This window comes from Neodiprion fabricii, chromosome 3 (genome assembly GCF_021155785.1).
Source record: "Neodiprion fabricii isolate iyNeoFabr1 chromosome 3, iyNeoFabr1.1, whole genome shotgun sequence".
NCBI classification, from domain to species: domain Eukaryota; kingdom Metazoa; phylum Arthropoda; class Insecta; order Hymenoptera; family Diprionidae; genus Neodiprion; species Neodiprion fabricii.
This window is the reverse complement of record NC_060241.1, coordinates 9,663,607-9,676,882: the sequence shown is the minus strand read 5'-3', so window position 1 is coordinate 9,676,882 and position 13,276 is coordinate 9,663,607. Positions and strand designations below refer to the sequence as shown.

At 40.1% G+C, this 13,276-nt stretch overlaps 1 protein-coding gene across 2 annotated transcripts; it reads right to left on the bottom strand.

Moving 5' to 3' along the window:
- Positions 1-2,243: 2,243 nt before the first annotated feature.
- Positions 2,244-9,242, bottom strand: LOC124177836 (putative uncharacterized protein DDB_G0294196). 2 transcript variants are annotated; one of them, XM_046560700.1, is made up of 3 exons: positions 8,988-9,242; positions 8,674-8,954; positions 2,244-2,745 (listed from the first exon to the last, which is right to left on the bottom strand). In XM_046560700.1, exons 1-3 carry the CDS (start codon positions 9,180-9,182, stop codon positions 2,505-2,507), a joined length of 717 nt encoding a protein of 238 aa, XP_046416656.1. In that variant the 5' UTR covers positions 9,183-9,242; the 3' UTR covers positions 2,244-2,504. The 2 variants fall into 2 exon arrangements, with proteins under 2 accessions (XP_046416656.1, XP_046416655.1); XM_046560699.1 differs by having other exon boundaries at positions 8,674-9,242.
- Positions 9,243-13,276: the final 4,034 nt, after the last annotated feature.

Genomic DNA, 13,276 nt, shown 5'->3' with positions numbered 1-13,276 from the left:
GCGGCCCGCCGTCGCCGAGGAAGTGAAGCTCGGGTGCGTGCTGATAAGCGTATGCGTTTTTAGAGGAGGATCGCGGGTGTCGCGACGAGCCTCGCATCACTTTAGTTATTTAATATTCTTTTTAGTTATTTAATATTTTTTTTTTCTTTCTTCTTTTTTTTTTGTTTGCATTATCAGTTAGTATTAAGTTGGCGATCAGCGCCATTGTGTAGAGGACGTTCGCGGGCAGCGCATCGAGTCCGATTTTGTTTTTGGTTTTTTTTTTTTTCTTTTGTTAGGAAGTAGGGTATTGTTAAGACGGCGACTAGCGCACGTAGGCCGTAGAGGTCTCCTAGATTTATTCACCTTTTTTTTGTTTGTTATTATTTTTTTTTATTTTTATTTTATTTGGAGTATTTCTACCTTTCGTATTTAGTTTAGGTAAAAGTGAAATTGTAGTTGGAATCGCGAAGGACGACTTGCGTGGTCGTATTATCATTCTTTTTATTTTTTTGTATTATTTACTTTTATTTCTTTTGTTTTTGTTTTATCGCTGATGAGAAATATATCATTGGTATTTTATAGTAATTTAGCCACATCACGTGTTGGCGTACCTGTGTTGCAATTCTCTCGACCCAAACTTTACCCCTCCCCTCTCCGCGGTACTGAGCTACCGAGCATATAGTCGCGGTGTGTCGTATTAACGATTTCGAGGCGTGTTGATCACGCCAGGCGCCCAACAAACTTCGCGACATTGTTTCAGATCAAGGATACCTCGCCGGACGCCAAATTATTGTGCACGCGGTAAGTTCCCGGTTATTTGCTCCGAGTAACCGAGGTGCAGAAAAATCCACGTCACAATATATATATGTGTATATATATATATATATATATATATATATAATATATATATATATATATGTAGGTCTCGAAATCAGAGACTTGGTAATTTCGAGGAAAGGTGGAGAAATTACGACACGTGAAGTTGCAGTAAAATAACTGTAATTAAAACACACAAAATATAAGTTGACGTTTACAATTAAATAATATTACATTAACTTTAATACCGCACCTGAATCAACACAATTGTCGGTATCTCGTAGTGATTCTGTACAGGACTATGCCGTATGTCCGCTAGCGAGCGACTCTCTCGACGTCTCCTTCAGTCGTGTACATAACAGTTCTGTCATGTACTCGACTGGGAGATTAAGTTTGATAAGGTCAAACTTACATATATATATATATATATACTAGCAGCCCATCCCGGCTTCGCACGGGCATATAATAATATGAGGTAATAATATAAATGTTATTTTTCTAGAAACTCACTGTAAACATTGTGTATTTTCTTTTATTATATTATTATATGCCCGTGCGAAGCCGGGATGGGTTGCTAGTTATGCTGATAAAATGTAGCTTATATGACACGTTCGTAGATTTACCATAGCAGCGCCATCTATTGATGACTTACTCAACCCAGTCGAAAGGTATCGACATCTGTTAGAATCATTCGGAGTTAACAGATAATTGTGACTGTCAAATAATAACAGACAAATAATTAGCAATATATTATAATTGCGACTATAATTTGAGATTTAAACTGTCCTATCTCTCAAGTTGGATCGAACTGCACATGGTGTGCGTATTTTATTATAATCGGTTAAGTGGTTTAGGAGTCCATTGAGGACAAACATCGTGACACGAGATTTATATATATTAAGATATATATATATATATATATATATATATATATATATATATATATATATATATATATATATATATATATTGTAACGATTTAGGCGTTACGTTAATAAAATATGGATCCGCGAGTTTACTTATTATCAAATCAAAGGCGTCAACAAAAATATCGTGATAAATGCTTTTAATGCAATATACGTGTTTCTTGTTTAAAGTCTGAAACAAGACTGTTTTTACAATAATGTTGGTTGACGCAGCAACCTTATTCTTTTTAAAGACATAAGAGGTTTATAAACGTCTTTTATCTATGCCGACTACTAGATCATTAAAGAGGGGCAAAGGGGTGATTTCACCCTTTGTAACACTACTCCCCCCCGAGGAAAGGAGTCGTCCCGACTCGGGAAAGATAAAACAATTATAAAAGTATTCTAGTAGTCAGTGCTCAAAGGTGAGTTGGAGCTGTGGCTCTAAAAATTTAAGAACTCCCTTTTTTACTATCTGGCATTTGCCCACAGTCTCAAGGTAAACCACAGAAAACCTTGAGCAGATAGTTGAGCGTTAAATAATCTCAAAAATTTATGTGCCATGTTTTATAAAGGTTAGTGTTATTAAGTGTTATGTGGCTTCATGAATACAAAGTTTTCCGCAACGGCCCAGATTGACGTCGGGAAGAAATTCGATTTTCTTCATGAAGGATCCCTCCGAAACAGGTTCGTATGAAAACACCGAAACGGGAACCGACAATTCCAGGTCCAAATAAGACGAAAACAGACTTCTCTTCATATAAAATAAGGAAATCGTGGGGTGACTTCTTTAGAAATAGTTCACCCTAGAGTTTTGGAAGGACAAATGTGAGTGATGGTATAACAATTCAAATTCACTAAGTGAATTTGGGAGAATACTTGAATAAAATAAATTGAATATGTATTCAAAAGAAAAGAAACGATCTTATCTGAATTATTTCTGCGTCCTTCTTCAAAATAAAACCACCAGTCATCCTCAGGAATTGGGGAAGATTGGAAGGAAAGGGCTGTGTCAAATAACCTGAAAAAGTGCTCACAAAAACTGACACTTAAGGTTAATAAAATGTGAAAATCAAGCAATCGCTCATCGACCTCGAAAAATAATCGTGACTCATTTCACATTATTCCTTAAACCAAAGCCTATCCGACACAAAACTCGATTCCAGAGAAGAAGTTTCTAGAAAGAAACAACCGAAGAAAACAAATTTCAAATTGATTAGCAACGCAGAAATAACAAATCATTATAAGAAAAGTAGTCGTTAAAGACAGACAAGACATGGATACAAAAGAGCATACCTCTATGAATGCAGCTATGTTGTTAAAAGTATTCCCTCTCGAAAATTCGGACGAACTTAGCGAAATGGAAAGCTCTAACTATTTTAACTCTCTTTGGAGAGAGATGTCTTGCGGCCAGCTGAATGCCGTTTCCGAAAAAGGAAGAAGCGGCTTGCTATGCCTAAGCTGCTTTGAGTCACAGTGAGTACATCATATCGAATAACACAAATAAATTATAAGAAAATAATTTTTTTGTTTCAATCATTTCTTTTTAGTTCTAAACCCGAATTTCTTCTTCAAGAAGTCTCTCTCCATCTGACCTTTTTCAAAGAAAAAGTGCTTTGTCGCTCTTGCAAACAGAGTCTTTTTGATATAGTAAAGAAAACGGAAGGGTGCGAGGGATGCGATAATGTCAAAGAAGAAATTAAGAAGATTTTAAATATTACTCGCCTTTTCCCGTTAATGTAGTTTAATCTAGTTTTTTTTTTTTAACCAAATTTTTTAAGAATAAAATTTTTTCAATATTAAATTCAAAGGTTTAACTTTGTCCGTGTATCATTGCAAGACAAAAATTAGAATAAATTTGGTCGGCTGTGGATTCTGCATTGATAACCAAAACAGGAGCCGATAAAGAAGAAAAGGTTTGTTTTACTAACCAATCTTCATGAACCTCATGAATAGTTCTGAGTAGCTCTAAAGAAATACTCGATTCTTCCTCACGAGAACGGGAACTAACTCGAGCAAAAGAAGTTTCTGGGGAAACTCGCAAATAAACAATCAAATCTACTCTGAGCTCAGGCGAGCGAATGAGAAGATCAAAATTTTTTGTCAATAAATGAGATTCGAAGTCGCGGAAATTACCTAATCTTCGACGAGCTTCTACAAAACAATTGCTACTGAATATCGATCTTTCCATCACCTTTACAGGCAATGAAGTCGTCTGCAGATGTCTATCTAACATAACCATTTGAGCGAAATGTTGAAAATAATAGCAATAACGATCTGGGTTCTGATACATCAAATCTAAAAGATTAATTCCGGCTACATTTCGATATTCTTCAAGAGGTTCTAAAAGTGTACAGACCTGGCGATCTGTTAAAAACCTCTTAGTGAAAGTTGTTTTTCCGCATCCGATATTTCCTTCTATAATAATCGTAAGCGGTCGAGTTTTACTCAAACGAATTCCGAAAGGTAAATTCTTCTCCCAATCGATGACCGACTGTAAAGAAGGTCAAGTCGATCACAGTCGTCAAGGGTGTTCGTTTGAAGATCTAACCTCGAAGGATGTCCCTGGTCTTGGAGAGACTGTTCCAGGTTGATCCTCTTCAAAAGGAGCAAGACGATCCAAGTGAACCACTTTTTGACGCGAATGAAGAGATCTTCGGATTCTATAAACAACATCATTTATCCGGTTAACCACTAAGTAAGGGCCTTCCCAATTTCTTTGTAGCTTTGGACATCGTCCTTTCTGTCTTTGAGGTTAAAAGAGCCAAACAGAATCTCCAGGATTAAATTTTAAATCTCTGGCTCGAATATCATAACGAGTTTTTAATTTATCTGAAGCCATAGAAATTCTATTCCTAGCAAAGTGATGAATTTCTTCTAAACGTTGTTGTAATGAAAAGGCATAATCTGTTTGATGCTGTCTTTGCACAGGAACAGGGCCTTTCTCTAAATCTGACGGAAGTCGAAGATTTCTTCCAGTAAGCATGAGGGCTGGCGTCTGTTTCGTCGTCTCGTGAATCGCAGATCTGTAAGATAAGAGGAAGAAAGGGATCCAGGAGTCCCAGTCTCTCTGATTCTGCTCTACGAAGGACGACAAATATTGTAGTAAAGTCCGATTCAGACGCTCTATCATGCCGTCAGACTGCGGATGCAAAGGAGTTGTACGAGTTTTTCTAACCCCTAAAATTTGAGTAACCTCGTTCATTAAGGTTGACTCAAAATTTCGGCCTTGATCAGTATGAAGTTCTAGAGGAACTCCGTGTCTAAAAATAAATTCTTTAACGAATGCCTGCGCTACAGTAGAGGCTTCTTGATCAGCGAGAGGAACCACTTCAGGCCACTTAGTAAAATAATCAGCAATAACCAAAGCATATTTATTTCCAGAATGGGTTATCGGGAGAGGTCCAAGAATATCCATCGCTATTCTTTCAAATGGAGCTCCTACGTTGTAAATTTGAAGAGAGCTTTGTCCCTTCGCTCGAGGTCCTTTCTTTGCCGTGCAGATTCGACATCGTCGACACCAATCTTCAACGTCCATCCGGCAACGGGGCCAAAAGTAGAAGTTGCGAATTCTGCCTAGAGTTTTATTCGAAGCGAAGTGTCCGCCTGCAGGAGAATCATGATAAAGAGCAAGAATCTCTGGAACTCGTGACCTGGGAACCAAAAGTTGCCACCTGATTTCTTTCAAGTCTGCAGATTCCCATTTTCGGTATAAAATTCCATCAATTAAAAGAATAGAGGCCCATTGAGCCCAATAAATTTTCAAATCTGGCTCGGCTAAAGATATATCCTGCCAGTCCGGGCGAGTTTCTGCTTCTTTCCAAGACTTCACTTGATTCAAAGTGTCGTCCTCTTGTTGCGATTTTCTCCATTCCTCTTGGTTATTTTCGAAAGAAATCTTCCGTATTACAAGAGAGGGGTCACGATTTTTCTCTAATCGTGCACACTGTTTACACTCTGGCATTTCCTCGCAGGGTCTACGAGAGAGAGCATCGGCGTTTCCATGATGAATTCCTGTTCGATGACGAATATCAAAATCGTACTGACCGAGCCTTTCTAACCATCTAACCTGACCTTCGGGAGATTTGAACGAAAGTAGCCACCTGAGAGAAGCATGATCTGTACGTATTAAAAATTTTCTGCCATACAAATAATGGTGAAAATGTACTACGGCCTTAACGACAGCTAAAAGCTCTCTACGAGTGACACAATAATTTCTTTCGGTTTTACTCAAAACTCTGCTGAAATAGCTTATCACTCTCTCTTGACCTCCCTGAATTTGTGACAGAACCCCGCCTATTCCTGAAAGAGATGCATCCGTATCTAAAATAAAAGGAATTTCGACCTCTGGATAAGCTGAAATCGGCGAAGAAATAAGATTTTCTTTTAATTTCTTGAAAGCCTCTTCGCATTCCGGGGTCCAGTCAAAAGGAATCTTGATTCCGGTCAAATGATGGAGAGGTTTAGCTATACTAGCGAAACCTTTTACAAATCTTCTGTAATACGTACAAAGGCCTAAAAAGCTTTGAACTTGTTCTTTATTCTTAGGTGTCGGCCAAGAAGAAACCTTCTCTATTTTGGATGGGTCGGTCTTCACACCTTGTGCTAAAACGATATGTCCGAGGAAGCCTACTTCTTTCTGGAACAGGTGACATTTTTTTGGGCTCATTTTCAGACCTGCTTGCTTCAGCCTAGCGAAAACTTGTCTGAGATTTTGAACTTCTTCTTCAAAGTTCTTGCCAAAAACGATTATATCGTCTGAATAAACGAGGCATATTTTGACAGTGAGCCCATGGAGAACAGCCTCCATCATTCGTTCAAAGGTAGCCGGGGCATTACTCAAACCAAACGGCATAACCTTGAACTGCCATAATCCTCCTAAACCCGTAACAAAAGCTGTTTTTTCTTCATCTAGAGGATCCATTTCGACCTGCCAGTATCCGCTCTGAAGATCTATGGTGCTGAATCAAGTTGCACCAGCTATCAGGTCGAGTGTCTCGTCGATTCTGGGTAGAGGGTAAGAATCTTTCTTCGTTATATCGTTCAGCTTCCTGTAATCGATACAAAATCGTTTGGATCCGTCCTTTTTGTTAACAAGGACGATTGGTGAGGCCCAGGGACTAGACGATGGTTCAATAACATCGTTCTTTAACATGTCTTCCACCAGCTTCTTCACCTCTTCTCGGGCGTTGAGAGCGAGTCTTCGAGGAGCTTGTTTAATTGGCGAACTCTCTCCGACATCGATCTTGTGCTTGACAGAAGTACATCGGCCCTTATCACTACTATCTTTCGCAGAAGAATCTTTAAATTCTAGTAAAAGAGATTTAAACGATTCTTCCTGAGCTAAATTTAACGAAATCGAAGATTTCTCAACAAGGCTCCGTAAATGAAGAGGAAAATGTTGTTGCAAATCATCTTCCGACAGTTCTATTTCTCGAATTCTAGGAGGAGTCCAATAAATTCCATTCCTATTTGTACAAAGAGTTATTTCGCGATTGTTTGAAGCTAGTGAATTTCTCTTAGTCGAGATAACACAGTTATGAGCTGTAAGAAAGTCTTTTCCCAAAATACCTTCATCCTCTATATCTGCTATAAAAACCTTATGTGGAGAGTCGATACACCCAAAAAGGTTAATTTGGACAGTAGCCTGTCTCAAAACCGGGGTCGTCTCTCCAGTGGCTGTTCGCAGAGAAAAAGAGGGAACAATCCGGTCATCGGATTTAAAGAGATCCGATCGAACTACGGTTACTTCTGCGCCCGTGTCTATTACCCACAGACAATCGACGCCATTCACAGTACCGCGCGCGTTAAGACCAGACTGTCGTAGACTTCTAATTAAAAACTGTTCTCTAAGAGGGCTTTCACTATTAACAATCTGCGATGATTTTCGCCCTGACAAATCATCTGAAACTAGTTTTTTGAGAGAGTTCCTGTTGAAGAACTCGATTGAGGATCTGCTTCCCCTTTTTCTACATTTTTCTTACGCCAATTATAAGAATTTAGATTCGAGCCTTGCATCGGTTTTCCACTAATTTTTTTAATTAGAAAACAATGATTGGCGTCGTGGCCTGTTTTTTTACAAAATATACAAGTCAAGCTAGTTTGACTTGTCACGACCACGTTTTTATTTATACGCTCGTTTCGACGGTTTTGAAAAGAACCTCGATTTCTTGATTTAAAATTGTTACCGTTATTTCTATTTTTATAATTTTGAGGTTTTGGCTCCTCCGAGTATTCAAAACTCTGTCTTCCTGAGGTGTTTTCAGACACCTCAATCCGACGAAGCTTGCTTAACCCAAAATATTGCTTTCTCATTGCCTCCACCTCGAGGGCTTTGGCGGTTGCCTCCCGCAGAGAAGTGAGGCCCGATGTTCCAACGGCCATTTCAATTTCCGGATCATTAATCGCATTCAAAAAAGCTTGCGTTGCTAATAAGTTACGAGACGGCTCGTGATCCGGCAAAGCTATACGAGAAAGCCGTTCAATGTCCTGACTAAGAGACGCAAGGTCTTCGTCTCGTCCTTGTCTTCTCGTCTGTAATTGTGCTGTGTACAGTTTTGTTAAGTGGTCATTTCCGTACCTCAACTTTAATGCAGAACTAAGTTTTTCATAATCAGAGATTTCTTCCTCAGACAACGCCGTTAAAACGTTCAAAGCCGGCGTTCGAAGACAGGAGGCAAGACTGTGGGCCCTCATGGCGGAGTCCCACTGATTATGTTTAGCAATTGTATTAAACTGGCGTTCGTAATCTGCCCATGGAACTTTTCCGTCAAAAATTGGCGGTTTTAAAGGATAAAGAGGCTTCTCATTAATCTGAGAAGCAACCTCAGGAAATCCTGAATTATTTAATTGATTAAAATGAGAATATTGAGGTCGAACTTGAGGCAAAGACTCGGAAAAACCAACCTCATTATTTACTCTCCTTCTACTAATTGGAGATTCAACTACTTCCCTAGTGAAAGGCACAGACCTTGAATCTCGAACATCCTGGATTCGTCCTGGATGTCGGACCTGTCGAACAGCGGAAACGGGAACAGGAGAAGGAACAGGAGAGAGAAGCGGCGTAACGACTCTGGAACCTCGTGGAGTGACAGCCGGTTCTCCTGAGCCATTCACCTGATGAACAGCCTGAAGAGCTGCCACAGTCGTCCGGAACAGTTCGTGTAGACTAGTTTCGGATCGTTCTTGTGCTTCTCTATCAAGCCTGCGCTGTTCCAGCTGTTGTTCCTGTTCTCTTCTTCGCTGTTCCAACTGTTGTTCTTGTTCTCTTTTTCGCTGTTCCAACTGTTGTTCTTGTTCTCTTTTTCGCTGCTCTTGTTGATCAAGAAGCAGCTGAAGAAGTTGCTGTTGTTGGCGCTCAGCAGCCTCTTGCTGTTGAGACATGATCTTCAGCAGATCAATTTGAGAGATTGTCGAAGGAATTGGAAGAGGGTCCACTGAAGGCGATGGAATTGTTTCAGGGACCCGCGGATTCTCCATAACAAAAGGTTCTTCTCCGCTACTTTCTCTTCTTCGTGAGCGCGTCAAACGACTGCTACTCATAATTGAAGTTCGCGCACTGAGTTGACTCAATTAATAAGAACTCAAGATCCCGCTTCTGACACCAATTGTAACGATTTAGGCGTTACGTTAATAAAATATGGATCCGCGAGTTCACTTATTATCAAATCAAAGGCGTGAACAAAAATATCGTGATAAATGCTTTTAATGCAATATACGTGTTTCTTGTTTAAAGTCTGAAACAAGACTGTTTTTACAATAATGTTGGTTGACGCAGCAACCTTATTCTTTTTAAAGACATAAGAGGTTTATAAACGTCTTTTATCTATGCCGACTACTAGATCATTAAAGAGGGGCAAAGGGGTGATTTCACCCTTTGTAACAATATATATATATATATTGTAACGTGGCAGTTTTACTGCGCGTTCCACACGGCTCCCCGAACTCTAGACGGACCACAGACTTAGGGAGCACGCGGAGTTGACCGCGGCTCAGTTCGAAAAAGAGCGCCAGGACAATAGTCACGCATCCGAGACTCTAAGAGGTGACCATCGCCGGTTAGCGAATAAGACTTTTCAGGATTTTTGTTCATTTTTTTTTTGGGTGGCGAGTAAATGCGGCTTCGGACAGGGGATCAGCAGAAAATCCGAACGATGTTACTGGATAGCAATCGCGGCGGATCGCGACGAAAGGAGGGCCTCGCACGAGGCTACGGAGAGAGCTCAACGGAGAGCTCTGCCGCGAGGGAATCCAAGGCGGACGAGATTCCCGTTGGTGGCCGGCGAGCCGTAGCCCCCCCCTCCGTCGCCCAACTGACGACAGGTGCCCTCGCGAAGTCATCACCACGCCACTGCCAAGCTACGGGGTACACGAGACTGGTCAGCCAATCAACACCCCGCGACAGCGGAATCCAACGATAGCGATACGCTAGATTGTAAGAATTGCGTAACGAGAACCCCAATGCGAGCGGGAAAATTTTGACTAGGGATGACGCCTATGTTCGGGGCATGTTCGAATTGCGGCTCCGATTAGCAGGACTCGTCACTTGAGTCCTGGCGACCGATAGCGTTAGTGGCGTGGCGAGAAAGTTTAGAAAAAGCAAAGTTACTGTGGTTGAGATGGCTGAGACGGGCGTAGGGGAGTTTCAGGTGTGGCTGAGGAGCGGTAAGCGCTTATAATTCTTTGCGGGCATATTTCGAGCGCAAGTTAAATTGGCACACCGATAAACGGTCGGCCCACGCAATCTTATATAGAGTTAGAGTAGCGCTCGAAATCTGTTTGCCGATCTCCTTGAGGATGACCGTAGCCTGAGTTTTCGCGATAACGCGTAGAGTCAAGGGGATCCCTGTAAAGTCTCGCGTCGAGTCACGGTTTCGCGTGGGGAGCAATTTCGGAGTGAAATTGAGTGCGGCCAAATTCCGCTGCACGGGGTCTCGTCGAGTCTGCGTACGTAAAAAGGGTGGTGAACTTTGGGGGAATAGAGACTACGACTGGAGCTCGGATGCATCATTATACGCTATACACTCGCGCGATTAGAAAAGCCCCCTAGAGTGAATAATTTGGTCGCGATTAGCGCGTCGAGTCACATCTTTTTGATTTAGTTAATGAATTATTGTGCATCGGCAAGGTGGCGACTAGCGCCCGTAGAAATAAGATACCAGCTAGATTTAATTACAATTGCGATTAGCGCGTCGAGTATGATCTAGATTACGTTTTTGTTTAGCGGTTTATAATTAAGTGACGAGTAGCGTCGTAGTTGAGGCCGATCGCGGGCAGCGCATCGAGTCCGATTGTGTTTTTGCTTTTTGCGAGTTAGGGTATTATTAAGACGGCGACTAGCGCACGTAGGCCGTAGAGGTCTCCTAGATTTATTCATTTTCTTTTTCTTATCATTTGGTTTGTCTCTCCCTTGCTTATTTCTTTTGGATTAAATTTAAACCTTTGTATTTGGAATCGCGAAGGACGACTTGCGCAGTCGTATGATTATTTTTCTTTTTATTTTTTTTTTGTAATATCGCTGACGAGAAATATATTATAGGAATTTTATAGTGATTTGGCCAAACCACGCGTTGGCTTACTTGTGTTCCATCTCTCTCTACCCAAAAATTACCCCTTCCCTCTCCGCGGTACTGAGCTATCGGGTATATGGTCGCGGTATCTTGCATTACCGATTTCGAGGCGTGTTAATCACGCCAGGCGCCCAACAAATTTCGCGATATTGTTTTAGGTCCAGGGTACATCGTGGACGCCGATTCATTGTGTACGAGGTAAGTTCTCGATCATTTTCTCCGAGTGACCGAGGTGCAGAAAAATCCACGTCACAATATATATATTGTTGGGATTATGGATGTTGGTGTGATTAATTTTAATCAAATAATCAAAGATTTATTTCAGGAAGATTGTTCTTTTATTTAAAAATAGAGTATCGAAGGTATGTCTTTCCAAACTGAAGAATCAGAGTGAACTGACAGAGTGGACTGGCTCCTTGGAGCCATACCACTGCAGCTGTACTGTTAAAAATGTATATTTCAAGGGTCTATACCATGTGCAAAATTATACCTGGTTACATGGCTCTGTTCGAGTGCTCCCATCCTTACTTCCAGAAAACCGTAAAAGCAATCGCTACAGGGCTGACAATGTGTTTACCAGATGTTGCAAAAAGTGAAAACTTTCACTTTTAAAACAAATAGACAAAACTTAAATATGAGAAATATGATATCATAAAAGAGAGAAACTTTTGTAGACGAACTCAATATTTCAACATATATATATTGTAACGCTAAATTCTGTTACCCTCGGATGAGGACTTACCGTTGACACTCTGGCGCGATTCTCTACTTATCCGCAATATCAAACTATAACAAAATAATTACGTTGGGCGCCAGACGCGTTAGCGTCGATTTTCAAATAATAATGCAAATCAATAAAATTAACACAAAACCGTACAAAAGGGATAAATAGAGAACCCGTTGTATGGCTGGCTAGGCACAGGTACGATCGCGTACATCCCGGTAGAGTGGCGAAATTCAAGGCAGCTAACAGTAATTCCAGAATTAAAGAAAATAACAAAATAAAGAATAAACTCCAGGCAAAAGGAAAATGAACAGGTCAATCGATCATATATTGTCGAGAAGGTTACATGATTGAGACAGGCAAATAAGATGGTATCGACAGCGGTAGTTAATAAAACAAATGATCGTTGTTCACAAAAATATCGGTAGAATAGCAGTAAACGGTAGCTTTAACACGAGAGACGGTAGTTAACAGAGAAAAATAGACGTAGGTCGGGAGATGCGATATGATGCAAGAGTTGACTTAAAACTACACGTCACTGGGCGACGTGATCTTACCCAAGTTGCAAATGACGCTACGAAAATTATTATTCTGTCAATTAGAACAAGAGAACTTTACTGCGATCGGTAGAAAACAACGTATCGATAGTTCGGTAGATGATACGACAAATTTACCATAAATTATATCCAGTATGAGAGATTGACATTCAGTAACAATTTACCAAGTCGGCAAACGATCGACTGGATAGCCTTCGGTAAAATTATTCAGAAACGGTAGATTCGACAATTTAGAATTATTACGTACTTGAGGAATTAAATAACGGAATTCCTGAATATAACTTTTGAGAGAATACCAAAATACAAAGTTATGAGAGTGAGAGAATTTCGGAGAGTTTACAAAATAGAGAAATACACTAAAATACACCGCAATACAAAAGAATAATTCACAGAACTTAATTTAACAAAATACGGAGAAATAAATAACAGGCAAGAATAATATAAAATGGTCAATAGCAACAAAGAAAAATGCGGTAATATCTAGGGGTGATTCTACGCTCGCTTGTACTCCAAGGAACTCGATATACGATACAACAGGCACAAAAATTATTAAAAATATAATAAGCGATAACAAAAATAAAATATAAAGCACACTACTATTACAAAAAGAGTATGGAATAAAATATGAAGCCAATAGGGCTCAAAATACGATAGAAAATACAGAAGCAGGATAATAGAGATTCACAAATAATCAGAAACATCATGAATACAAGAGAAATAATT

Excerpts from the sequence above, each read along its gene's own strand:
- LOC124177836 (XM_046560699.1), bottom strand. The coding sequence starts at position 9,182 with ATGGAGAATCCGCGGGTCCCTGAAACAATTCCATCGCCTTCAGTGGAC. Across the intron at positions 2,746-8,673 it reads CAGGATGTTCGAGATTCAAG|TTTTTGTGAGCACTTTTTCA; the intron begins GTCTGTGCCTTT and ends CTTAAGTGTCAG.